Raw genomic sequence first — 25,057 nt, 5'->3', positions numbered from 1 at the left:
GAAATGAAAGTATGGATATATCGAAGCCAAACACCTATCCTTCCTTCTAGTATTTAAAACTATTAAATGAATAAGCAAAGTGATATTAACATAAAACTGTAATAGCAAAGCAATATTAAAATAAGTTGACTTTATTTTGATACTGTTAGCCAAGCTGAAGGGAAAACAACTGAGAATATAAATAGTCATTTCATATTTACCTTTCAAAATTAGTTCTGACAATTTATAAGAATTAAGTAGGGAAATAAATACAATATTGCTGTACAAGTTTTATTAAGTTTTAAAAAATCATATCTTAAAGATTTGTTTCATGTACAATTCCACTTACTCAAACCATACAGTAACAATTTACAGAAATTTTGCCAATAATACAAAATAAAAAATTATTCCAAGTGGCATAACAAATCATTTTTTAGAATTACTTTTATCATGTTTTCTAATAATGTCCATAAGATTAGCTCCTGTAACCAGATCATTCTGTGTCTGTTTATCTTTCTGTTGTTCCTTTCTCTTCTGGTCATGAAGATAAGGGGAATTTAATAACTGTGGGGGAAGAATGGATCCTGTGGGTTTTACTCTTTTTGCAATATCCCAGAAGAGTCTTTTTGAATTGTTATTGATGAAAGTAATCGCTGTTCCGTTTTGGCCCAATCTCCCCACTCTTCCAACCTGAAATGAAATGCAAAGGACATTTTCAAAATGTTCATATAAAATCTTAATGTCCCTTGAAAGGAATGAAGACTATTATTTAAAGAAGCTTTACTAAGATTAACATTCATTCAGGTAGCATTTTTTGAACTGTGCATCTCAATGTATTTGTGAAACCAGTTTGGTGGGCTGCCACCAGCATATTTTTAATAAAACAGCCCAAACAGAAAATAAGATAGTGAACACATATAATAAAAGTAAGTATTGTAAGTACGGTCATACCCTATGACTCAACAATTCCACTCCTAGGTACACACACAACAGAAATGAAAATATTTCTCTACAAAAAAATTGTACATGAATGTGCATAGCAGCATTATTCACAGCAGTCAAAAAGTAGAAGCAATCTAAATATCTAGCAACTAATGAAAGGATAAACAAAGGTGGTACATCCATACAATGGAGTATTATTTGACGATAAAAAAATGACATACTGATACCTGCTGTAATATAGGTGAACCTTGAAAGTATTATACTAAGTGAAAGAAGCCAGTCACAGGAGACTGTACTGTATGATTCCATTTATATGAAATGTCCAAAAGAGACAAATTAGGAGAGATAGAAAGTAGAGGAGTGGTTGCCTGGTGCTGAGGGTATGTGTGATGAGGAATGGGAGCGACTGCTGATGGGTATGGAGTATCTTTCTGTGGTTATGAAACTTGCCTAAAATTAATTGCAGTGATGATTGTACACTTCTATGAATATACTAAAAACCATTTAATTCTTCGAATTCACTTTAAATGGGTGAATTGTATAGCATGTGAACTGTATCTTTTTTTTTTTTTTTTTTTTGGCAGCTGGCTGGTGTAGGGATTCGAACACTTGACCTTGGTGTTACAGGGCTTCGCTCTAACCCATGTGAATTATGTCTACTGAGATATAATTTATATTGAGATATAAAGTTGTTAAACTGCAATAGTCTCCAAACTCTTGACAGCTGATTTCAACAAATAACAAATTATTTCCCCCAGAAACTTGCCACCCCCCAACTTAAAAAGCAGACACATGGGAATTCCTATTATAATTTTAAGTACACATATCCTTTGACTTAGCAGTTCTTCTAGGAATTTACCTTACAGTTACACAAGGGGCACAAAGAGATATGTACACAGATGTCTATTGCAGCATTATTTAATAACAAAATACTAGAAAGCATGTGATTATCTATCAGTAAAGGATTTATTAAATAAATTACAGTATATCCATAAAATATATTACTTTGAAGCCATCAAAACAGAGCAAGCCAGATTAAACAAGTAAAAACATTTAAAGAGCTTAGAACAGTGCCTAGCCATATAGTAAGTACTCAATACATACCAACATTTACTGCATGGTACCTATTATGAGTGCTGACAAAGAAAGATATCTAAGATACATTTAATAAAGAAAGCAAGGCATAGAACAGTTGGTATGATATGGTGTCATTTATGTAAAAAGTGTAACATGCACATACGTATGTATGCGTGCATGTGTGTGTGTATACATTTATACACATACATGTATATTTTCTACACTGTTGACTATGGTAACCACTCAAAAGCAGAAAGGGATGGGAAAAAGAAAACTTAATTTTCACTTTATGTCTTTTGTTATTTGCATTGTTCATTATCATGTGTATATGTGCCTTGATTACTGAAACAAACAAAAGACACCCCAACACAGAACTAAAAATGGAGAAGGATCTGGAGTCACTCTGAGTAGAGGTAGGAAACCCTACATACTTCAACATCCCTGAGGCCATCACTACATTATAGCACTGTAGTATGAGTAACAGAGAACCACAGAGGTGGCTTTGGATAGCAAGAAAAGGTCAAATCATTATAGCCAGTACACTCTATTTAGGAAGCAAAGTAGCTTCTTAAATATTTTAATATTTTAGGAAGATTTCCATTCAGAATTATTAAAAATTTGAAAGAAAATAAACTTCAGTTATTTGAACAATTGACTCCTCTGGAATACTTAATTTCCTGATGTGCAGGTAAATAAAGTGGCACCAAAAAAAAAAGAGAGAGAGAGAAGTACTGCTATATTATTGCCTAAGTAAAAATAAAAGCAACAGTTCATTCAAGGGCACCAGCAGTGTTTCAGAGGGTGATGCAAGTAAACGCGGCATTCAGAGGTAATCCTAAGAACATTCGAGAAAGGCTTTCCTTGAAGAGTTTGTAAGTGATGCCCATGAAGGAAGACAGTAGCAGTCAGAGAGATAACGTGGCGCTAAAAGAAGGCTCTATTTCTTTTGTTTCTGCTAGAAAGAGAAGCTATTGTTACCTTTGGCAGTAAAGGAAAGGAACAAAACTTTAAAAGGTGAAAGACTAGAACAAATAAGGATATGAAGAGGAGATGAAGACAAGATTTCCAGAAAAACAAAGGATCGACTTTATTTTGGTCAGGCATATCAACTTAAAACAATCTTTTTGAACAAAAATTTTTTTTTCTGATATAAAAGCCATTAATATGCTCACTGAAGAAAATAAGAAAAAAAAAAAAAAAAAGGAAACAAAAATAAACCAAAAATTTACTCCTTAAATTTTTTTAACTAACATTTTAGGTTACTTACTTCTAGTTATTTTTTATGCATTTTAGGCATATATATAGCTTTTAAAAACAAAATATAGATACATATATATTTTTAAAGCAAAAATATATAAAATTTTATGTCCTGCTTTTTTTTAAACTTAACATCTCATTGACAATGCTTTACCCAATAAAAGTCATGAATAAAATAGTGGTAACATGTAAAACCTCTGTACCTGATGCACGTACTCATCCATACTGGAAGGCATATCAAAATTGACAACCAGCTTGACACTGATCAAGTCTAGGCCTCGTCCCAGGACTCCCGTGCTCACTACAACATCATAGTCTCCTTCCAGTAATCCCTTTCCAAAAAAGCAACGAAATTTATTATTCAGAATTTATTTTATGTGGTTTTATATAATTCTGATATCTTTTTTTTTTCAATGCTTACTTCAATATTTTTGTTGCTATATCTTTTCAATAAGTAAAGGTCTTAGTATACCTAAAAAATGTATGTGGCTTAAGTTCTCTCAAACTCTATGGAATTTATTCTATTAATTTACTCAGGCAAACTTTTTCCAAAGGTGAACCACTGCTCTGCCCCAGTCCAAGCTGACCTAATTTCAGAAATGGTGAATTCTGAATCAGTAATGTATTTAGTATATAATCCCTAGGGAACAGGCTTATTGCTCCCAAAACACAGAAAGAAGCCTGAGCAAGAGGAACAATTAACTTTATGGTCATTGCTTGCCTGAAGTTCTTGCAGTCATTAAAAAAGGGTCTGCTTTCAAAACCAGCTGATAATATGGTATTTCTTGAAAATGAGGCAAAACAGATTTACAGGAAAAAGAATATAGAACGTTGAGTGTCAAACCTTCAGTATGTTTTTCCTTTCTATTTGTGACTTCTCTGAATGTATAGATGTGCTTTTTAGACCCGTGATTTTCTGAACGGCCTCACTCAACAGATCTGCTCCTAGTTTGCAGTCCACAAATACTAACACTGGAGGCTTAAAGAGTTTCTTATCCTGAAAAATTAAAAACACATAGTTAAAATTATTCATATAACATAATTTCAGTTTAACCTGCATTAGTAAATGCTAGATATCAATAGGTTATAAATATTGTTTTGTTTTGTTTTGTTTTAAATGATGACCAGTAAGGGGATCTTAACCCTTGACTTGCTGTTGTCAGCACCACGCTCACCGAGTGAGCTAACCGGCCATCCCTATACGGGATCCGAACCCATGGCCTTGATATTTATTATCAGCACCACACTCTCCTGAGTGAGCCACGGGCCAGCCCAGGTTATAAATATTGTTAAGGAGGAAAAATGTCTGTTAAAATGAGTGTTTTCTTTAAAATACAGACAATGAGTAGCCAAAGAGTCTACTGCCCTTCACATTTTTTCCATCAGTTCAAAAGTAATTCAAAACTTTTAAGTGCAGTTAATATATTTCTAAAAACCAACCATATCTAACTTAATACTGTATTTGTAAATAACTATGCCTGCACATAACAAATTTCTGTTTAAACTAGTAACACTTAAAGAACCCTTCTCAAGGACAGAATAGCCAAGAAATACCTTGACACCATTATATACATAAAACTATTAAAAATTTTTGAAAGAAAAAAATATTCTTTAGGAATAATCTTGATTTTTATTTTTCTATAAGAAAATGAAAAATCAACGCTGCATCTATATAGCACGTCTTCACAAACAAAAATTTATTTGATCTTCACAGAATAATATAAGCAATTTCTTATTAAATACCTATACTAAATTCCCCAAAAGCTGAATCTAAAAATCATTCTAAGAGCGTGAAAAATGCAAACAATCTACAAAACAGTGTTGACTGCTTTGCTACTTACATTTAAGATTTCAAATAATTTTTTCTTTTTGGCTGGGTCTTCCACCCACAAAATAACCTGACGCACACTGGAGCACGGCAGGTTCTTTTCTCCAGTGATAATTCTCACAGGGTTATCCAGAAGCTGGCTTGTTAGTTGTTCTATGCTAGTTGGAATTGTGGCTGAAACCAGAATGGTCTGACAATCATTAGGAACATTTTCCAAAATGTCAAGCACTTGCTGTTGAAAGCCCATCTTTAACATGGTATCAGCCTAAAATGAAATAATTTTAAAGTTAATCCTATTTGACATTAGAACTGAGAGCCATTCAAGAAAAGACTGATATAATTAAGAACATAAAAAATTAAAAAACTCTTACACAGAAAAATACACCACAAATAATATCAAAAATCGAAGGACCAACTGGGAAAAATATATATTTATATCAAATTATAAACTATGTAACTAAATGTTTACAATGATATACAATTGCTATTATGACATTATTAATAGTAGCAAAAAACAATATACATCCTAAATATCTATCAATAGGGGACTTGGTAAATTATGGTCGATCCATAAGATACAACCCTCAAGAAACTTAATTGCGAACACTGGAGACAAGGCTGGAGGGCTGTTGAGTGGATACTTTCATTTTTATTTTTTAGCTTTTTGTAAAGTTTTATCTTTATTTTTTAACCATGAACTTATACTATATTTATAATAAGATATTATTTTAAATAAAAAAAAGTTAATGTTGGGGGCAGCTATGGTCTGAACGTTGGTGTCCCCACAAATTCATGTGTTGAAACCTAACCTCCACTGTGATAGCATTAAAAGGTAGGGCCTTCAGGAGGTGATTAAGTCATAGGGTTCCACCCTCATGAATGGGATTAGTGCCCTTATAAAAGAGCTCGAAGGGAGCTCCCCTCCCCTATTGCTCTGTTAAGATTGCAGCAAGGAGGTGCTTTCTATGAAGCAGAGACTAAGCCCTCACCAGACACCGAACTGCTGGTGCCTTGATCTTGGACTTCCCAGACTCCAGAACTGTGAGAAATAAATTTCTGCTGTTTATAAATGACCCTGTCTAAGGTATTTTGTTACAGCAGCAGGAATGAACTATGACAGGGTCTTTCACTTCTGTCTGTGCTTCTATTGCTGGTTTTTAAAAAATGGTTTTTAAGACATTCCTCCTCTTTCCCACCTCCCACCCACTGCTCAGTCCACTAGTCTTTGCCCCCTGTACCTCACTGGAACTACTCTCTTTCAGGCAGAAATCACTCCTCAAGTGTCAAATGCAGAGAAAGTCTTTATCTCTCTTTAAGATATAATTTAAATTTTTTTTTTTTTAAATAATAGAATATGCTCACTGTAGAAAAGTTGCTAAACACAGCAAAGTATAAAGAACTAAAAACTAACCTATCATCCCACGGTCCAGACATTACCACCACCTCCCTTATTTTCAATCTTCTAAATATGTCTGGAAATCCCTCCTTCCTTACCCCTATGGCCAGCCTGGCTCAAACCCTCCCCTTCATCCTGTGAACCAGTCTTCTTGCTTTCTGGCTACTCTTCACATCAAGAATATGAGTCTGATTATAACACGTTCCTGCTTAAAATCCTTCCAGGGTTTCTAATGTGTACAGATTAAATCCTGAACTCTAAAAGGCCTCTTACAAATTATGCACAAAACACTACCTATGGTTTAAATTTTAAGAGGTGGTAGGAGTTTCGGTCTCCCCCCCAGCCCCATTTTCCAAATTGTCTTTAATGTGCATGGATTGCTCATGAAACATAGTTGTTACTCAAAATGCAGAGTCAGCCATGAACAGCATCAAAAAAAAAGGACAGAATAGAATAGAAAATAGATTAGAAGAACTACATATAGCAAGGGTAATTACTGTTTCATGAAACTTTTTTTTCAGTTATATATACACAAACACAATATTCATGTACTGGGTCCTCATCTAAACTATGGTTTTTTTAACGCAATTATGAATCAGAACTTGGGAAAATTTTACTCTTTCTACACTGTTTTGCACCTATAAATCTGTCTATTTTCTACCTACCTGAAAGGGACGTTAGCAGAGTAAAATGTAAAAAATACATACTTAACAAAAAACTCTTGAAATAAAAGTCCTACATAAATATAAGGTGTTTCAAATATTAGAACCACTTATAATTAAAACAAAGCTACTCTGAAAATGCAGCACTAAGGTAAATGTAGAGTAAGAGGTAAGAATAAATAAAGAGGCAAATACACACATAGGTGTACCCTAATTGTAAAACAAACTTTGTCAAACATTTCTGGAAAATGTCCAGTTTTCAGTGTTGCCTACGTTTCTTCATTACTCATAACTTCCTTAATCTCTGACAATCTGACTTCCATCTCTACTACCAAAACTTCACTCTTGAGCATCCCCAGGGCTAAACATTCACTCATTCACTCACCAAACCTTTGACTAAGTGGCTAATTGTGGTTCACGGCTCACATTTTCTGAGCATTTACTATGTGCCTGGCACCTTTCCAAGTGCTGCACAGATCCTCATAATAATGCTGTGAGGTAGGCACTATTGTGATCCCACATACAAAGGAGGAAACTGAGGCATAATACTTACTTATTAAGTGGTGGGGCTGGGACAGGACCTTAGAAATCTGGCTCTAGAACCTGCACTGTAAACACCAAGCTGACATTCTGTGTCATCAAGACACATGAACAGACCCTACCTGCAAAGAATTTATGGTCTTATAGGGAAAAGCGGACCACCCAAAACTTACAACATTCATATACATGAAATATTATATGTTTAAGTTACAGCACATGACATAATTGACCACCACCTCTTTCAAACTTATTTTTTCCTGTCGTGGTTCTTCTCCTCCCTCACCAGCTACTTTTTCAGTCTCCTTTTTCTCCTGCTCCATCTTTATATGTTGGACAATCTCTATGTGTCGGGAAGCCCCACGGGCTGCCTCACAGGCCCCTTCTATTCCTCCTCTGTACTCTCTCCCTAGATAAGACCAACAAGTTCCACAGCCCTAAATACCATGCGGACAAAGACTCCCTAAACCCTGCCTCTGGCCACAACTGCTTCCCTGACCACAGTGATAGGAAACAGCTGCCAACTCAACTACTCCACTTGGACCTAAAAGGCCCCTCAAATTTAACATGTTCAAAACAGAACTTTGCATGTCCTCCCTGCCAAACCCACTCCTATGCCAGTGCACACCCATGAAATAGCATCATCAGGAACCCCTTTCATCTCTTTTCTTCATTATCCATCTAATCCAATAAGAATCCTGACGACACCACTCACACATCCCAAAGCCGGTCACTTCTCTCCAGCTCACCCTTGTGAGACTGCTCTCTTTCCTGTCACCCCCATCCCACAACCTGTTCTCCTCGAGCAACCACACAGATTTTTCTAGAATATAAATCAGATCTTATTACTCCTCTGCTTAAACCCTCTGGTGGTTTCCCATCACAACTAGAATAAAATCCAGCTTCTAACCATGGCCTAAAAGTCCTACAAATTCTCATCCTTTTCCACTTCTCTGACTTCATCTCCTACCACCCTCCCGATTCTCCTTGTCCCCGCCACACAGGCCTTCTTTCTGTCCCCGAATACCCCACACTCATTCCCGCGTTAGCCCCTTTGTACTGGCTGCCCTCTGCCTGAAAGTCTTCCCTTCAGATGGATCTCCGTGTGGCTGGCTTATTCTCATTCAGATTCTCAGTATAAAAGTCACCTTCCCAGACAGCCATGCCCTGACTACCAATCTAAGGTAACCCCCAGTTACCTATGCATATTACCTTGGGTTGGTGCCTTTGTCAAAGCTCCATGAGACAGACAGCTCATCTGTCTCACCTTCCACTGTATCATCAAGACCAACAACAGTGTCTAGCATGGAAAAAGCCCTAAAAATGTATTTCATAAATAAATGAGCATTCATTAACGTTCAGCACTAAACAAGCAACTAACTGTATGTTAGGCAACTTACTAGTCAGCGTGTCCCAAACCTCCCTGAAGACAAGAATCACCTGGGATGAGTTTTTAAAGATTCCAAGGCTCCAGCTTGGACCTACTGAACCAGAATATCCAAGTGAGAGGTCTGGTCTTGTATTACATTCAGGAAGCATGACAGGTGATTGTTATCATTAGGGAAACCTGGGCAAACACTGTGCTTGATCACGGATACAGCAGGAAACACAACATAAGAGAAATAATAAAGTCTGTGCACAGATCAACAGAGCAGAGAGGAAAGAAGGCCTAAAGTCTGTCTGGGGGAAGGAGGGAAGGTTCAGAGTCACAGACACTTATAGAAGAAAGAGCAGGTAGATGGGATGGGAGAGAACTCTAGGCCAAAGGACAGGTGTGACAGGAGACACAGAGCAGTTTTCTAATTCCAAAGGAATCATCTTAGTTTTCTCCTCTGACCATTCCTGTGTCCTTACCCTCCTCTTCAAACAGTGGCTTCTGTCTTCTTCAGGAACATATTTGTTCTCAGTTCCTCTGTCTCTCAGACTATTTCTTCGTTTCCTGACTCATCTTTGAACTCAACAAGCCAGGCCCTTAGCCCCAGTCCTTGTTTCTCTTTCTGCTTATTTCTCACATCTCATGGATGCTAATGCATATTTCTTATATCTACAGAATATCTCCCCTTAGTCCATCATTCCCATGAAATTCAACATGTCTAAAGCCAAACTCAAATATTATTACCAAGAGCCAGCATTTACCCACTTGCCCTTTTCTAAACATATAACTTCTGGAGTCACCTCCATTGCCTTCTTCTTCCTCTCTCATATTCAGTCATCAGAAGACTCATAAATGATTCCTTTACAATGACTCTGATTTAACCCTTGGCTCCTACTGCCTCCACCCTGACTCTGGCCTGCCTCACCCCATGTCTGGATTGTTGGCTGCTGTCTCACGGATTCTTTCTTCTGCAATTTCTCTTGCACTGAGCAGCGGAATGACCTTCCTAAACCACCACTTTCAACATGTTACACCCCAACTCAATAATTTAGAAAGCCTCATTGTCTCCCACATCAAGTCCAAATTCCTCTGCCTCCCTTTCAAGGCCCTCTATAATTTGACCCCACCCTAACTACCCAACTTTACTTCCTATTATTTCTTAGGAAGAATTCCTCAAGCTGGTTGGTCTCTTTTCTGCTCTCCCCACACAGGCACTCAGACTTTTGACTCTGCTTCTGTTAGTCTCTTCACTTGGAAAAGCTGATACATCCTCTAGTTTTCTAAATCCTTTTCCATCTTTTGAGGCCCAGGTCAAATCCCATTACTTCTGAGAAGCCATTTTTTACAGTGCCAATACGTTTACTCTCTCATTTCTCCTTCTGACTTTACTTGTCCTGGACAATTAGCATATCATATACAGTCCTATTATTTTACCAACAGCTTGTATCAGCAGTTGGCAAACTATGGCTCTGGGGACAAGCTCGGATCTTTATCTGTTTTTGTAACTAAAGTTTAAACCCAGTCACACCCAGTCATTTTCACAGTCTGTGGTTGTATTGAGTAGTTGCAACAAAGACCATATGGCCTGCAAACCCTAAAATACAAAGGTACTTCAAAAAGTTCATGGAAAAGTGGAATTGAAAGATAACTGGAATCTTGCCATGAACTTTTTAAGTCCCCTCCTATTTACTATTCAGACCTTTACAGAAAGCATTTGTGGACCTCTGGCCTATATCATACATTCTAACCCTTTTGTATCTCAGTTTATATAATGTTCTTGCCTTTACTTCAACTGTACGTATCTTTTCTTTCCAACAAGATCTCAGCACCTTGTAAGTTTAAATGATATTCAAAACTTCTCTGTAATGCCATTGAAATTTATCCAGAGTTGGTCAATCTGTACCTAAATACCACTTCCATGCTGACTTCAGTTTCAGTACCTAACCAATTATGTCATTTACCAGCTCATTTCCCCTCTAGACCACACACAAACAATATTCCTTAAACACTGAGGAGCTGGCCAGAGGCTCACATACAGGCACTCAACAAGTGCTTGATGAATGTATACTTCTTTTGTACCGTAAGAGTGAGCACAGCACTGAGGTGCCCTATGAAGCTTTGTTAATTGAAGAAAATGAAAATGCTGTAAAGAGAAGTGAGAATGAATGGAGCCTAACTTTAAATTCCATACAAGAATCATTTCTCAGGCTCATAAGATGGGAGAACTTAAGAACTGGGGCTTATTAACAAAGGGTGGCAGTAAGTCTGATGATAATCAGATGCAATAAATCAATTCCACCAAAAGGCCATGCCAGAAAAACACTAACTTAGCAGCACTTTTTAAAGGACTGAATAATATTATTTTACACTTCTACAGGACTTTTCAGTCTATGAAACATTTTCACAATCCTTACTTCATCCTTGCTATAGCTCTGGAAGATTAAACAAGTCGTCCAAGATTTCACAGGAGGTGGAGTAAATGTTCCAACTTGGTCTTGTGGGTCTTTGCTATGTATTCTTCCCACACTCTCTGGTATCCCACTGCTACTTACTAGGACCCACAGAAGGCAGGCCAGCATGCTATCGTTGGTCCGCACCTGGCACCCCACATTTCTGACCACTGCCAGGTAACACCAGGCCTCTGCTCTGTTACTGCTGGTGAGACATGTGTCAAGATACACGTAGGTATGAAGGGCACATGACCAGTATGGCCTGGCACATGGTTCTGTGTTCTCATGCTTGTTAGCATGGTGGAACATAATCAACTAATTTGATTTTTTCTTCAGCTTATAAGCAAGCCAAAGGTATAAAAGTACCTAAATGGTATATGTAACATAGAAAATCAAAACCACAGATGATTATGTCCACACAGAAAAAAATAAAAATAAAAAAAGGCCATCCAAGATGGCGGAATAGACGGTCCCAAGCGTCACTCTCTCCCACAAATCAACCGATTTAAACTATAAAAACATAACATCAAGTGCATATGGAATGAGGAGACATCTAGCAGGGGAGGCAGAAGCTCCGCAGAGACCACATGCCCTGCGGGGCTGCCGTCACATGATCTGGCAGATAAGCTTCACCGCTGCCACCCGGCTCCATTCCCAGCCCAGCCCAGTGCACACAGAGTGGGGAGACGTCCAGCAGGGGAGGCGGAGGCTCGGCAGAAACCACACACCCTGTGGGGCCGCCACTGCGTGATCCAGCAGGTAGGCTTCACCGCAGGCACCCGGCTTCATTCCCAGCCCAGCCTAGTGCGCTCGGAGAAGGGAGACGTCCGGCAGGGAAGGCGGGAACACCACGGGGACCACACTGCTGCCCCGCGACCCAGCAGCCCGGCCCAATGCGTATGGAGCACAGAGACGTCCAGCAAGGGAGATAGAAGCTCCGTAGAGCCCACACACCCTGTGGGGGGGCTGCCACCACGCGATCCAGCAGCAGGTAGGCTTCACCGCCGCCACCCGGCTGTATCCTAAGCCCGGCCTACCGCACACAGAGCAGGGAGACATCCTGCAGGGGAAGGGGAAGCTCTGCAGAGAACACATGCTCTGCGGTGCCTCACTGCATCCCAGCAGCCTGGGCCAGAGTGCACGGAACAGGGAGAAGTCCAGCACAGGAGGTGGAAGCTCAGCAGAGACCCCACACCCTGCGGTACCACCCCATGATCCAGCAGCCCGGCAGAGTCCAAGTTGACAAGAGAGGTGGCTCCCCGGGGAGGCCCAAGACCCGAGGCAACCACACACACAAGGGACTAGTGGACAACTGAGCAGTCACTGAGGTAGCCATACCAAATTGGCAACCACAGCAACATCTTACTCAGTCAATAGTGTCAAACCTGTGGACTGTGAAATCCTCTGCCACAATGAATAAACATCAAAGAAAAGATATCAGAAATATGAAAAATCAAGAAAGTACACCACCAAAGGGTAATAACTCCCAAGCTCTAGATCCTATAGAACAAGAAGCCCTTGAAATGACTGACAAGGAATTTCGAGTTATAATTCTAAGGAAACTGAATGAGCTACAAGAAAACTCAGCGAGACATCATGATGAAATGAGGAAAAGTATACAGGATCTGAAAGAGGAAATGTACAAGGAAATCAATGCCCTGAAAAAAAATGTAGCAGAACTTGCCAAACTGAAGAAGTTATTCAGCGAAATAAAAAACACAACGGAGAGTTTAACCAGCAGGCTTGCGGAAGTTGAAGAGAGAACCTCTGAACTTGAAGATGGGCTGTTTGAAATAACACAAGCAGACAAAAAAAAGGAAAAAACAATCAAAAAAAAAAAAGAAAAAAGAAAATCTGAGAGAGATATCAGACAACCTTAAGCGCTCAAATATCTGAGTCATGGGTATTCCAGAAGGGGAGGAAAAAGGAGATTGCATTGTCAACAAAATAGTGGCAGAAAACTTCCCAGGTATAGGAAAAATCACAGATCTTCAGATCCAGGAAGCTCAACGACCTCCAAATGTATTTAACCCAAAAAGGTCTTCTCCAAGACATGTTATAGTCAAATTGGCAAAACTCAAAGACAAAGAGAGAATCTTAAAAGCTGCAAGAGAGAAGCGTCAAATCACCTATAAGGGAGCCCCAATCAGCTGACATCAGACTTTTCATCACAAACCCTAAAAGCCAGAAAGGAATGGGATGATATATTGAAAATACTAAAAGACAGAGATTGCCAGCCAAGAATACTATACCCTGCAAGGCTACCCTTCCGAAATGAAGGGCAAATAGTGTAGTTCTCAGACAAACAAAAACTGCGGGAGTTCACTACCACACGACCACCCTTACAAGAAATCCTCAAGAGAGTACTGGGTTTGGCTCCTGAAAAATAACTACCACAGCCATAAAAACCCAAGAAAAATCTAAACCCACTAGGATAATAAAAATGGCATTCATGAAGAGAAAACAAACAAACAAAAAGGCTATCTACAACCTAAGGAACCAACAAACACAGAAAACAAACAGTAAAACAGAAAGCAAGGAACAAAAGACACCTAAGACAACCAAACAATAATCAATAAAAGGCTAGGAATAAATCAACACTTTTCAATAACAACTCTTAATGTAAAAGGCTTAAATTCCCCAATCAAAAGACACAGACTGGCTGACTGGATTAAAAAGGAGGACACAACTATATGCTGCCTTCAAGAGACCCACCTCACCCATAAAGACTCACATAGACTAAGAGTGAAAGGATGGAAAAAGATTTACCATGCAAACAGAAAAGAAAAACGAGCTGGAGTAGCTATTCTTATATCTGACAAAGTAGACTTTAAACTAAAAACCATAAAAAGAGACAATGAGCGACACTACTTAATGATAAAAGGACTGATCCATCAAGAAGACATAACAATCATAAATATGTACGCACCCAATGTTGGAGCAGCCAGATTTATAAAACAAACTCTATTAGACCTAAAGAAGGAAATAGACACTAATACCATAATAGCAGGGGACCTGAACACCCCACTGTCAATATTGGACAGATCATCTAGGCAAAGAATCAGCAGAGAAACACAAGATCTAAACAAGACTCTAGACCAATTGGAATTGGCAGATATCTACAGAACATTCCATCCAACAACCTCAGAATATTCATTCTTCTCATCAGCACATGGATCACTCTCCAGGATAGATCACATATTAGGTCACAAATCAAGTCTCAACAAATTCAAAAAAATTGGAATTATCCCATGTATTTTCTCAGACCATAATGGATTAAAACTAGAAATCAATAACAAACGAAATTCTGGAAACTATACAAACACATGGAAATTAAACAGCATTCTACTTAATGACATATGGGTCCAAGAAGAAATCAAGCAGGAAATCAAAAATTTATTGAAACTAATGAAAATAATAATACATCATACCAAAACCTGTGTGATACTGCAAAAGCAGTATTAAGGGGGAAATTTATTGCATTAAATGCTCACCTCAGAAGAATGGAAAGATGGAAAGTGAACAACGTAACACTTCACCTTAAAGATCTAGAAAAGCAAGAACAATCCAAACCTAAAGTTAGCAGATGGAAAGAAATCATTAAGATCAGAGCAGAACTTAATGAAATTGAAACACAAAAAACAATAGAAAAGATCAATGAATCAAAAACTTGGTTTTTTAAAAAGATAAATAAAATTGACAAACCATTAGCATGGCTAACAAAAAAAAAGAAGAGAGAAGATTCAAATAACAAAAATTAGAAATGAAAAAGGTGATATTACAAATGATTCATCTGAAATACAAGGAATCATTTGAGACTACTATAAACAACTATATGCCAACAAATTTGAAAATCTGGAGGAAATGGATAAGTTTCTGGACACACACAAGCTCCCAAAATGAGCCATGAAGACGTAGAAAATCTGAACAGACCAATAACAATAAAGGAGATTGAAGCTGTTATCAGAAGGCTCCTAACAAAGAAAAGCCCAGGACCAGATGGATTCACAGCAGAATTTTACCAAACATTCAAAGAGGAATTGACACCAATTCTTTACAAACTACTCCAGAAGACTGAAACAGACGCAAATCTCCCAAACTCATTCTATGAAACAAACATCATCCAGATACCAAAACCAGGTAAAGATATAACCAAAAAAGAAAACTACAGGCTGATATCCTTGCTGAATATAGATGCAAAAATCCTCAATAAAATACTAGTAAACAGAATACAGCAACACATACGTAAAATTATTCATCACGATCAAGTGGGATTCATCCCAGGGATGCAAGGTTGGTTCCACATATGCATATCAATAAATGTGATACACCATCAAACACAAGGACCATATGATCATCTCTATAGATGCTGAAAAAGCATTTGATAAAATTCAACACTCATTCATGACAAAGACCCTCTATAAGTTAGGTATAGATGGAAAGTATCTCAACATAATTAAAGCCATATATGATAAACCCACTGCCAATATCATCCTGAATGGGGAAAAGCTGAAAGCTTTTCCTTTAAGAACAGGAACTAGACAAGGATGCCCACTCTCACCACTCCTATTCAACACAGAGTTGGAAGTACTAGCCAGAGCAATCAGAGAAGAGAAGGAAAGAAAGGGCATCAGATTGGAAAAGATGAAGTCAAACTGTCCCTGTTCACAGATGACATGATCCTATATATAGAACAGCCTAAAGTCTCTACAAAAAAACTCTTGGAGTTGATAAATGATTTCAGCACAGTAGCAGGATACAAAATCAACACACAAAAATCAGTAGCATTTCTTTTCTCCAATAGTGAACATGCAGAACGAGAAATCAAGAAAGCCTGCCCATTTACAATAGCCACCAAAAAAATAAAATACTTAGGAATTGAGTTAACCAAGGAGGTGAAAAATCTCTATAATGAGAACTACAAACCACTGCTGAGAGAAATTAGAGAGGATACAAGAAGATGGAAAGATATCCCATGCTCTTGGATTGGAAGAATCAACATAGTGAAAATGACCATACTACCCAAAGTGATATACAAATTCAATGCAATCCCCATCAAAATTCCAAAGACATTTTTCTCAGAAATGGAAAAAACTATCCAGACATTTATATGGAACAATAAAAGACCACGCATAGCCAAAGCAATACTGAGCAAAAAAAATAAAGCTGGAGGCATAACACTACCTGACTTTAAGCTATACTACAAAGCTATAATAACCAAAACAGTATGGTACTGGCATAAAAACAGACACACTGACCAATGGAATAGAATAGAGAACCCAGAAATCAACCCACACACTTACTGTCAGCTGAACTTTGACAAAGGCACCAAGCCTATTCACTGGCGAAGGGACTGCCTCTTCAGCAAATGGTGCTGGGACAACTGGATATCCATATGCAGGAGAATGAAACTAGATCCATACCTCTCGCCGTATACTAAAATCAACTCAAAATGGATTAAAGAATTAAATATACCCCCTGAAACAAGAAAACTTCTTAAAGAAAACATAGGAGAAACACTTCAGGAAATAGGACTGGACACAGACTTCATGAATATGACCCCAAAAGCACGGGCAACCAAAGGAAAAATAAACAAATGGGATTATATCAAACTAAAGAGCTTCTGCACAGCAAAAGAAACAATTAACAGTTAAAAGACAACCAACAGAGTGGAAGAAAATATTTGCAAAATATACATCTGACAAAGGATTAATATCCAGAATAAAGAAGGAACTCAAACAAGTTTACAAGAAAAAAACAAGCAACCCAATTAAAAACTGGGCAAAAGAGCTAAGTAGGCAGTTCTCTAAGGAAGATATACAAATGGCCAACAGACATATGAAAAAATGCTCAACATCACTCAGCATCCGGGAAATGCAAGTCAAAACCACACTGAGATACCATCTCACCCCAGTTAGGATGGCTAAAATACAAAAGACTCTGAACGATAAATGCTGGTGAGGTTGCAGAGAAAAAGGAACTCTCATACATTGTTGGTGGGACTGCAAAATGGTGCAGCCTCTATGGAAAATGGTATGGAGGTTCCTCAAACAATTGCAGATAGATCTACCATATGACCCAGCTATCCCACTGCTGGGAATATACCCAGAGGAATGGAAATCATCAAGTCAAAGGTATACCTGTTCCCCAGTGTTCATCACAGCACTCTTTAGAATAGCCAAGAGCTGGAACCAGCCCAAATGTCCATCATCGGACGAGTGGATATGGAAAATGTGGTACATCTACACAATGGAATGCTACTCAGCTATAAAAACGAATGAAATACTGCCGTTTGCAATAACATGGATGGACCTTGAGAGAATTATATTAAGTGAAACAAGTCAGGCACAGAAAGAGAAATACCACATGTTCTCACTTATTGCTGGGAGCTAAAAATAAATAAATAAATTCACACACACACACACACACACACACCCACACACACACTCACCCCCCCCCAAAAAAAAAACCAGGGGGGGGCCAGAAGAAGACGTAACAACTACAGTTCCTTGAAGTTGATATGACAAGCGAACAGAAAGGACATTGTTGGGTGGGAGAGGGGAGAGGGAGGAGGGCGGGAGGTTTCGGTAATGGGTCACAATAATCAACCACATTGTATATCAACAAAATAAAATTAAAAAAAAAAAAAAAAGAAAAGAAAAGAAACATCACCCAGTGAGGACCAGATGCCTCTTCTTCACTTCCTTAAAAAAAAAAAAAAAAAAAGCCATCCAAATAAGCATTATTAGCTACTTCCAAAACTCCTGTTAATTATTATTTGCCACTGATTATTTTTGTAGACAAATGATAGCAAGCATCAAATGTTTAAAAAACTTATCACTGAGAATGTAGTACCTGTTGAATTTGTGCTTTCTGTCAATTAGGAAAAGATGGCTCTGATTTAATGGTAGTGCACTGTACCTTAAGTTTGCCGTCGTGCTGCACAGGAACCAGCTTAAGAACCACTGCTAGAGTTTTTAAAAAGTCCCTAATTTTTTTTCCTTTGGGGGAGAAAATTCTCTGAATATGCAATGAAATTATATAACTATAGTATACTTTTCATAAGTTATATAAAATTATGTAACTAATGTTTTTTTAAACACTACTACTTACTTCATCTACTACTACAATTTTTATACCACTGAGTTCTACAGATCTCTGTTTTATTATATCCAGAAGTCGCCCAGGGGTTGCTATGATAACCTGAATAAAAGAGAAAAAACAAATTTAAAAATTAGGTAATATTTATTCATTCTCTATTTATTTATTGAGTGGCTAATATGTGTCAGACACTGTTTTATGCACTTAGGATTCAGCAATGAATAAGTCAGACATAAGTCAGACAAAGTCTCTGCTCACAATATAAAGAAACAGATAAAACAAATAAATGCTCATGAGATAAGTACAGGATGACATAAACGGAGGGATCTATCCAGTCCTACCTAACACATAAGCTCAAACCTAAAGGATTAGTGGGGAGTGAGCAAGGTGAGAAGTGTTCCAGGCAGAGGGAAAGCATCTATGAATTCCAGCGGTTGGGAGGCCAGTGAGGCTTACAGGTGGTGAGGGAGGATAGAATGGCACAGGGTGAGGCTTAAGAATTGGCAGGGATCATGGAGGGCGTTGCAGATGGTTTGACCGCTATTTGACTCTGTGAACAGTGCAAATTCCTTTACCTCTTTGGGCCTGTTATTTCATTTTTAAATTAAGAGGCCGAATGATTTCTAAGCTTGCTTAAGGCCCTTAACAGTTTTATAATATATCAGCTGAAGCAGTGGCTCGTTAGTCAAACAGATTTTGGTAGGAATCCTGGCTCTAGCATTTAATAATGGTGTGACTCTCGGTTCTCTCATCCATAAAATGGAAATGACAATAATTACGTAAGGATTAAATTATGTAAGGATTAAATGAGACAGTGTCCAGCGTAAAGTGTAGCAGAGTTACAAATGATCCAATAATCTCAATTGTATTCCACTTTTCAAACACACACCAACAAGATGGTAAGGCGCTGGGAATGATAAAATCTCAGGGTTATAAGGATTTGTATCCATAGAACTGCAGGGTTCTGGTTAGGTACTTCCTCTTCTATTCCCTTTTTTCATCTCTGCTGGTTTTAATTCTTTGAGTCCTCTCCCTTGAATTTTAACAAATGTATATAACTTAATAAAGTCTAAAGTTAACTAACATTTTTACCTTTTTCTTGAACAATCAAGGACAGATGCTTTAAAACCAGTCACATCTTTCCTGTACTTATGTGCTACCACTGGACAGTATTTTCCTTCTATTTTTTTTTTTAAAAAGACTTATAGATTGTTCATTATTATTACTGTTTGATTCAGTCTATGTGTGTTTAGATTTAACCACTTGCTTACTAGTTTCTTTGGTCATCATTCTTTCTTCCATCCCACACCTTCCTTTCTGGAATCACCTTCTTTATCTGCAGAGTTTCTTAGTTTCAAAGTCCCTTTAGACGGTGTATTGGTAATAACTGTCAGTTCTGCTTATCTGAAAAGGTGATAATTTTGCCCTTGCTCTTGGGAGACAGCTTTGCTGCACAGACGCGTTGCAGTCATCTTTTCTCAGGGGCGTCTGTGAGGGAGCACAGGCTGCGTGAGGTGAGGAGCGGCCTGCACAAAAGGCGGCCTTGCACAGGGTGCTGGAGCCTGAGGCCGAGGAGAGTGCAGGTGGAGTCCAGTGAGGAAGGCATCACTGCGTGGGAAGGCACAGTGGTGTCGGTGGGAGGTTGGTTTACACATGGGAGGACTGGTCAAATAAATAAATACATAAAGGAATATGGGAGGCTTCTCCCTGTCAGAGTTCAAATACGGAAACAAAAAACCTGAAGTGAATCCTGTTGTGTTGAACCCAAATCGCAAGTATCAACGTGAACTCATGGTCTCACCGTCACCAATAAACACAGACATAGAAAAACACACACTTGGATACATTCCCTAGTCCTATCCGCTGACAGGTCCTAGAAGCAATGATGGCCCAACAGTGGTGAGCACATGCCGCCCCCGCCCGAGGACCCCGGCCCTACTGCCTGCAGCCTCCGCTCCTCCCTGGGGACTCCAGGACCTCCCTACAACCCCAGTAACTGGACAGTAATGCCCAGAACAGCAGGGGCCTCCAGGACCCAGCTCCTGCACCAAGACTTCAGGTCACTTTCACTGTTCCAAACCTTTCATAAACACTTTGACTTTAAAGGCAGGTACTTTCAACCACACGTTCAAACTCAAGAAAACTGAGGCTCATGGAAGTGAAGTGAGTTCTCCATGGCTGTAGCGCTCTCAAGTTCCAAAGCTAGAACTAGACTATCTTGCTTTTACATACTTTTATATATCAGAAAATACAGACTACACATAATAGCGTGGCTAAGGAAGGAACAGAGGTAAATTAAGTTTTCAATTTTGGCAACTATCATCCATTGGGTATGGACCCTTAGATAAACCCCATCTTTCCAAGATTCAACTTCTCAACCATAAAATTTAAATTCTTGCCAACCCACCTCCAGGAGCAAATGTGATGGTTAAGTGAGATAACGCACGTGAGAACATTCAACAATGCTTGGCATATAACAGGCACTCAATAAATTGTTTCTTGCCTTTCCTATATAAAATGAACTTTAAAAAAAAAAATTAAGGTTTGCTTGGCAAGAATTTAAAAACATACTTAAAATTACCTCAAAAAAAAAAAAAAAAAAACCCCACTAGTTCCTATATTGCTCACAAAAGTTTTCAAAGGCATTGTATCAAATTGGTGCTTACCTTTACATGCTGTCGCAGACGATGAAGCTGTGGGGGCAAGGGTAAGCCCCCTACGAGCAGCACGGTCTTCATGCATGGAAGGCCACTCATCAGCTCTTTAGCTTGTCTCTCTATCTGAATAGCCAACTCTCTTGTTGGAGTAAGAATGAGAGCAGATGGAGTTTGGCTCTGCAAAGGCATGAAAAACAAATCTATAAACACCAGCCAAAGCTTAATTCTTCCTGATATGGATGAAATCTCCACGGTGATTCCAGAAACAATTTCCCTTTTACAGTGTTCCCACCAGCCCAACTGGATGGGAGCCCATCTGCCTTGTGCTTGCTGCAGACTTTATTCCTCAAAAAACATCATAAATCGAACCCTTTTCTTCCATACACAGATATACAATGAAAAATCAAAATTGGGGCTGGAGAGAGGCGTCCACAGTAACTAAGGTGGGAAAACTGAAGGTTTGTCCCTGGTTAACTGGACCCTACAAACTCTATTCATCCTCCTCTGAAGAGAAAATCTGATAGTCACCAGGAAGACCTGGTCAAAGCCTGGCATTCTCCTCTTAATTTTTCCTCCCAGCTATCATAGATTCACTTCTTCTTTTGTCCAAAGAACTTATCTATATTTGTATATCCAAACCCTTATTCTATTTCCTCCCTTACAACTCTGTTTTGATCTCCCAGCTTGTCAGGCCTGTATTTTAAACATCTACAGCTTTCTTTTATTTTTTTTCTCACATTATCTTCTACCACTCTTTAGTTTTCCCAATTTTTCTCCTTCATCTTTCTTCCTTTTGCCCACATTTTTCACTTGTTTTTCTTCTTGCGATACTTCATACCCCACAAGCTCACCTCTATTTGGCAAATAGTAATTACTCAAAATGTTTGTTAAACTAATTATGTGTGAAAGCTTATACGCTATAAACTCACAAGGAAGGCAAGGTAGTATTATTTTAAGATGAAGCATGGTTCATATTTAAGCGTCTATTTTGAAACTTTACAACAACTTTTGGATACAAATCAGTTTCTTCAAAACATAAAACCCAAGGAGGCTTACTGACACAAATTGCAGCTAATCTGGTAAACAGGATTTCCCCCCTGCCCCCATCAAAAATTTATTCTTTTAATAGAAAATCTGTTAAAAAGAAAACGTTTTGTAAGGAAAGCAATTTTTTAGACCTTCAATGAAGAGATCTTTGGTTCAATATAATAATGTTTAAAATTCCCTAAAATGATGTATTTCATATAAACTACTATCAGAAGCAAAATTACTAGGAGCACTACTGACTAAAGTTTCAAATATTGAGCTCCAGCTTGCAATTTTAATACAAAGATGAAACTTGGTACGCACCCCATTTATTTCTGAGAATAATACACGTGAAGTCTATAACTTACCTCAAATAAAGCTCGGATGATAACAGGAAGAAGAAAAGCAGCTGTTTTTCCCGAGCCAGTGTCCGCACTGGCCAGAATGTCTCTTCCCAGGAGTCCCACAGGGACCATCTGCATTTGGATGGGGGTTGGCACTTCATAGCCTGATTTCTTCAGGTTGTGATTTAAGGTCTCCGGGAACCCACAGTGTTCAAAGTCAATGATGGGCCTGGTGACTTCTTGCCCTTGAACTAAAATTCCTAGCTGCTGTTTCAGATTTTCAACCTGGCTCTCCTGAAGGTTCAAAATAAAGGGGTGCTCTTTGTAGACATAAAAGGCATTCAGTGCAGACTCTGGCTCAGGACCAGCTTTCTGCGGACTGCTGAGTTTTAGTCTTTCTTCCTTTTCCTGAATTTGTAGAAGATGTTTCGCTTTACACTCCAAGCTACACACATCTTCATCTGTCTTATCACAGATATATTCTCCGTAACGACCACAGACAACACAGACAGGCTCCCCAGGTTCTGCCCAGCGCTGTGTTTTGGAAAATGACTTCACAGGCTCTTCGGAAGGATGACTGTCCTTTGCATGCTGCTCAAGTCCTACCAAACAAATGTCGGCCAAGTGGCCAGCTGGACTGGGAATGGAGCATGATTCGCTGGGCCTGTGTGGTGTTGCGGCTGCTTTTGTAACTAAATCATCAACTGAAACAACTCTGCCTTTATCCAACTGAAGGTCTTCTGCTTCTGGTTTAATTTTCTTGGCCACACAACTTTTGCTGTCATCATTAGCATTCCTCTTAATTTTTAGAGATCTTGGAACAAACATCCTCCAACATTCTGTTGAGGAAATTATATAATGAGATTTTCCCCTCAATAAAGTCCACACATAAGGTACTATATGATTGATTATCCTAGAGTCAGCCGAGTGTCACTCGGCTTTGCCTCAAAGGAACAGTGAAGACATCATGGCGCTACTTAATACTAAGCTTTTCTTCCATTCACCAATTTGCTCTTGTGAAAAGCGAGAGTCCTCTTCCACATACCCACAAGTGGTGAGACACTGCACACCAATCAACACAGCCTTGTGCGCACGGTTTACTTCTGCTCACTGACAACTTGCACTTGGAAGTAGAGAAATTCTGCAATAACTATTTTTTCACACACACACACACACACACACACACACACACACACAAAAAGCAAAACAGGAGGGATACTTCACTGTTAGAATTTTTAAAATCAAAACCACAAACCACAGAGAAAAATGCTATTTTTATATAAGTAACCCTTATTTAGTGCTTTCTATGTGCCAAACACAGTGCTTAATGCTCCACCTAATCTTCACAAAAACCATATAAAGTTAGTCCTACCATATACATGTGGATGTGCTTCAAAAGGTTCATGGGAAAATAGAATTAAAAGATACTATTTATCTTTCCATTAATTCTCTGAAGTACTCTCATATGGACACACCCATATATACATATTTTATTATGCTATATTATGTATATTACATGACATGATATATAATGTAGCATAATAAAAAATATATGGATATCTTGGTGTGTGTATGCACATAAATGTTACATTTGAAGAAACCGAACCACGTAGAGATTAAGTGACTTGTCCAAGCTCACAGTTCTTAAGAGTTACAGCCCAGGCACTCTGGCTCCAGAGCAGAAATTCTCAACCACAGCTATACCTATTTACACCAAAAATACGTTTCTGCAAAATTACAGTGACTGGGAAAGAAGACTTTTAACCTAATTCAGGACTAACAAATATACTAATAAATATTATTCTCAAGAAAATTCTTAGGATAAATTGCCAGATTCCATCTTCTAGGAAAATTCCAGCAAAGATACAACTGAGGTCTAGAATTACTATCCTAAGTGGCCAAAAATCTTAAGCGGGTGCTGGAGGGAGACGACTCCATGTGAGCAGGGAAGAGCTGGGAACTCCCAGTCTTCAGATGGCGACCCGGGGCCAGCTCGGGCAGGACAGGCGGCGGCGGCGTTGCCTCCGGTTCTCGCCAACGCCCCCGACCCTCGCGCGCTCCCAGACCCTCCCTTCGGGCCTTGCCTCCCCAGCCCGCCGGCGGCCCCGCGCCCCTGCACCCCGAGGCGCTTGCACTTCACGGCGCTGCCAGGGCACGGGGCAGGCGGGGCGTCGGGTTCCGGGTAGAAGGCCGGGACTGGGGGACCGTACGAATGGGAGGGGAGACCGCACAGGGGCATACGTCCTGCCGCCGCGGCCCAGCGCCCCGAGTCGGGGCGAAGGGATAGCGGGAGCGCAAGGAGGCCCGAGCTGCCGGGGCCGCGACGCGCTCACCCACGCAGACGCGGAGCCGCATCCGCTCCCGCTGGGGCCGGCTCCCCCTTCCAGCCGCTGGGCCGGGCTTCCTGCCGACCAGGACCGGCTCGT

General features: G+C 39.2%; 1 protein-coding gene across 1 annotated transcript; it reads right to left on the bottom strand.

Moving 5' to 3' along the window:
• Positions 1-247: 247 nt before the first annotated feature.
• DDX59 (DEAD-box helicase 59) lies at positions 248-25,057 on the bottom strand. The gene is made up of 8 exons (XM_063114671.1): positions 24,965-25,057; positions 22,656-23,470; positions 21,271-21,438; positions 18,617-18,706; positions 5,097-5,348; positions 4,100-4,252; positions 3,459-3,587; positions 248-669 (listed from the first exon to the last, which is right to left on the bottom strand). The coding sequence occupies exons 1-8, from the start codon at positions 24,984-24,986 to the stop codon at positions 406-408; spliced, it is 1,893 nt and encodes a 630-aa protein (XP_062970741.1). The 5' UTR covers positions 24,987-25,057; the 3' UTR covers positions 248-405.

The sequence above is a fragment of the Cynocephalus volans genome, chromosome 11 (assembly GCF_027409185.1).
Source record: "Cynocephalus volans isolate mCynVol1 chromosome 11, mCynVol1.pri, whole genome shotgun sequence".
Lineage (NCBI taxonomy): Eukaryota > Metazoa > Chordata > Mammalia > Dermoptera > Cynocephalidae > Cynocephalus > Cynocephalus volans.
The sequence above is the reverse complement of the archived record's forward strand: the minus strand, read 5'-3'. Positions and strand labels throughout refer to the sequence as shown.

Excerpts from the sequence above, each read along its gene's own strand:
- DDX59 (XM_063114671.1), bottom strand. The coding sequence starts at position 24,986 with ATGCGGCTCCGCGTCTGCGTGG. Across the intron at positions 21,439-22,655 it reads TCATCCGAGCTTTATTTGAG|AGCCAAACTCCATCTGCTCT; the intron begins GTAAGTTATAGA and ends ATGCCTTTGCAG. Across the intron at positions 18,707-21,270 it reads GTCTGCGACAGCATGTAAAG|GTTATCATAGCAACCCCTGG; the intron begins GTAAGCACCAAT and ends TCTTTTATTCAG.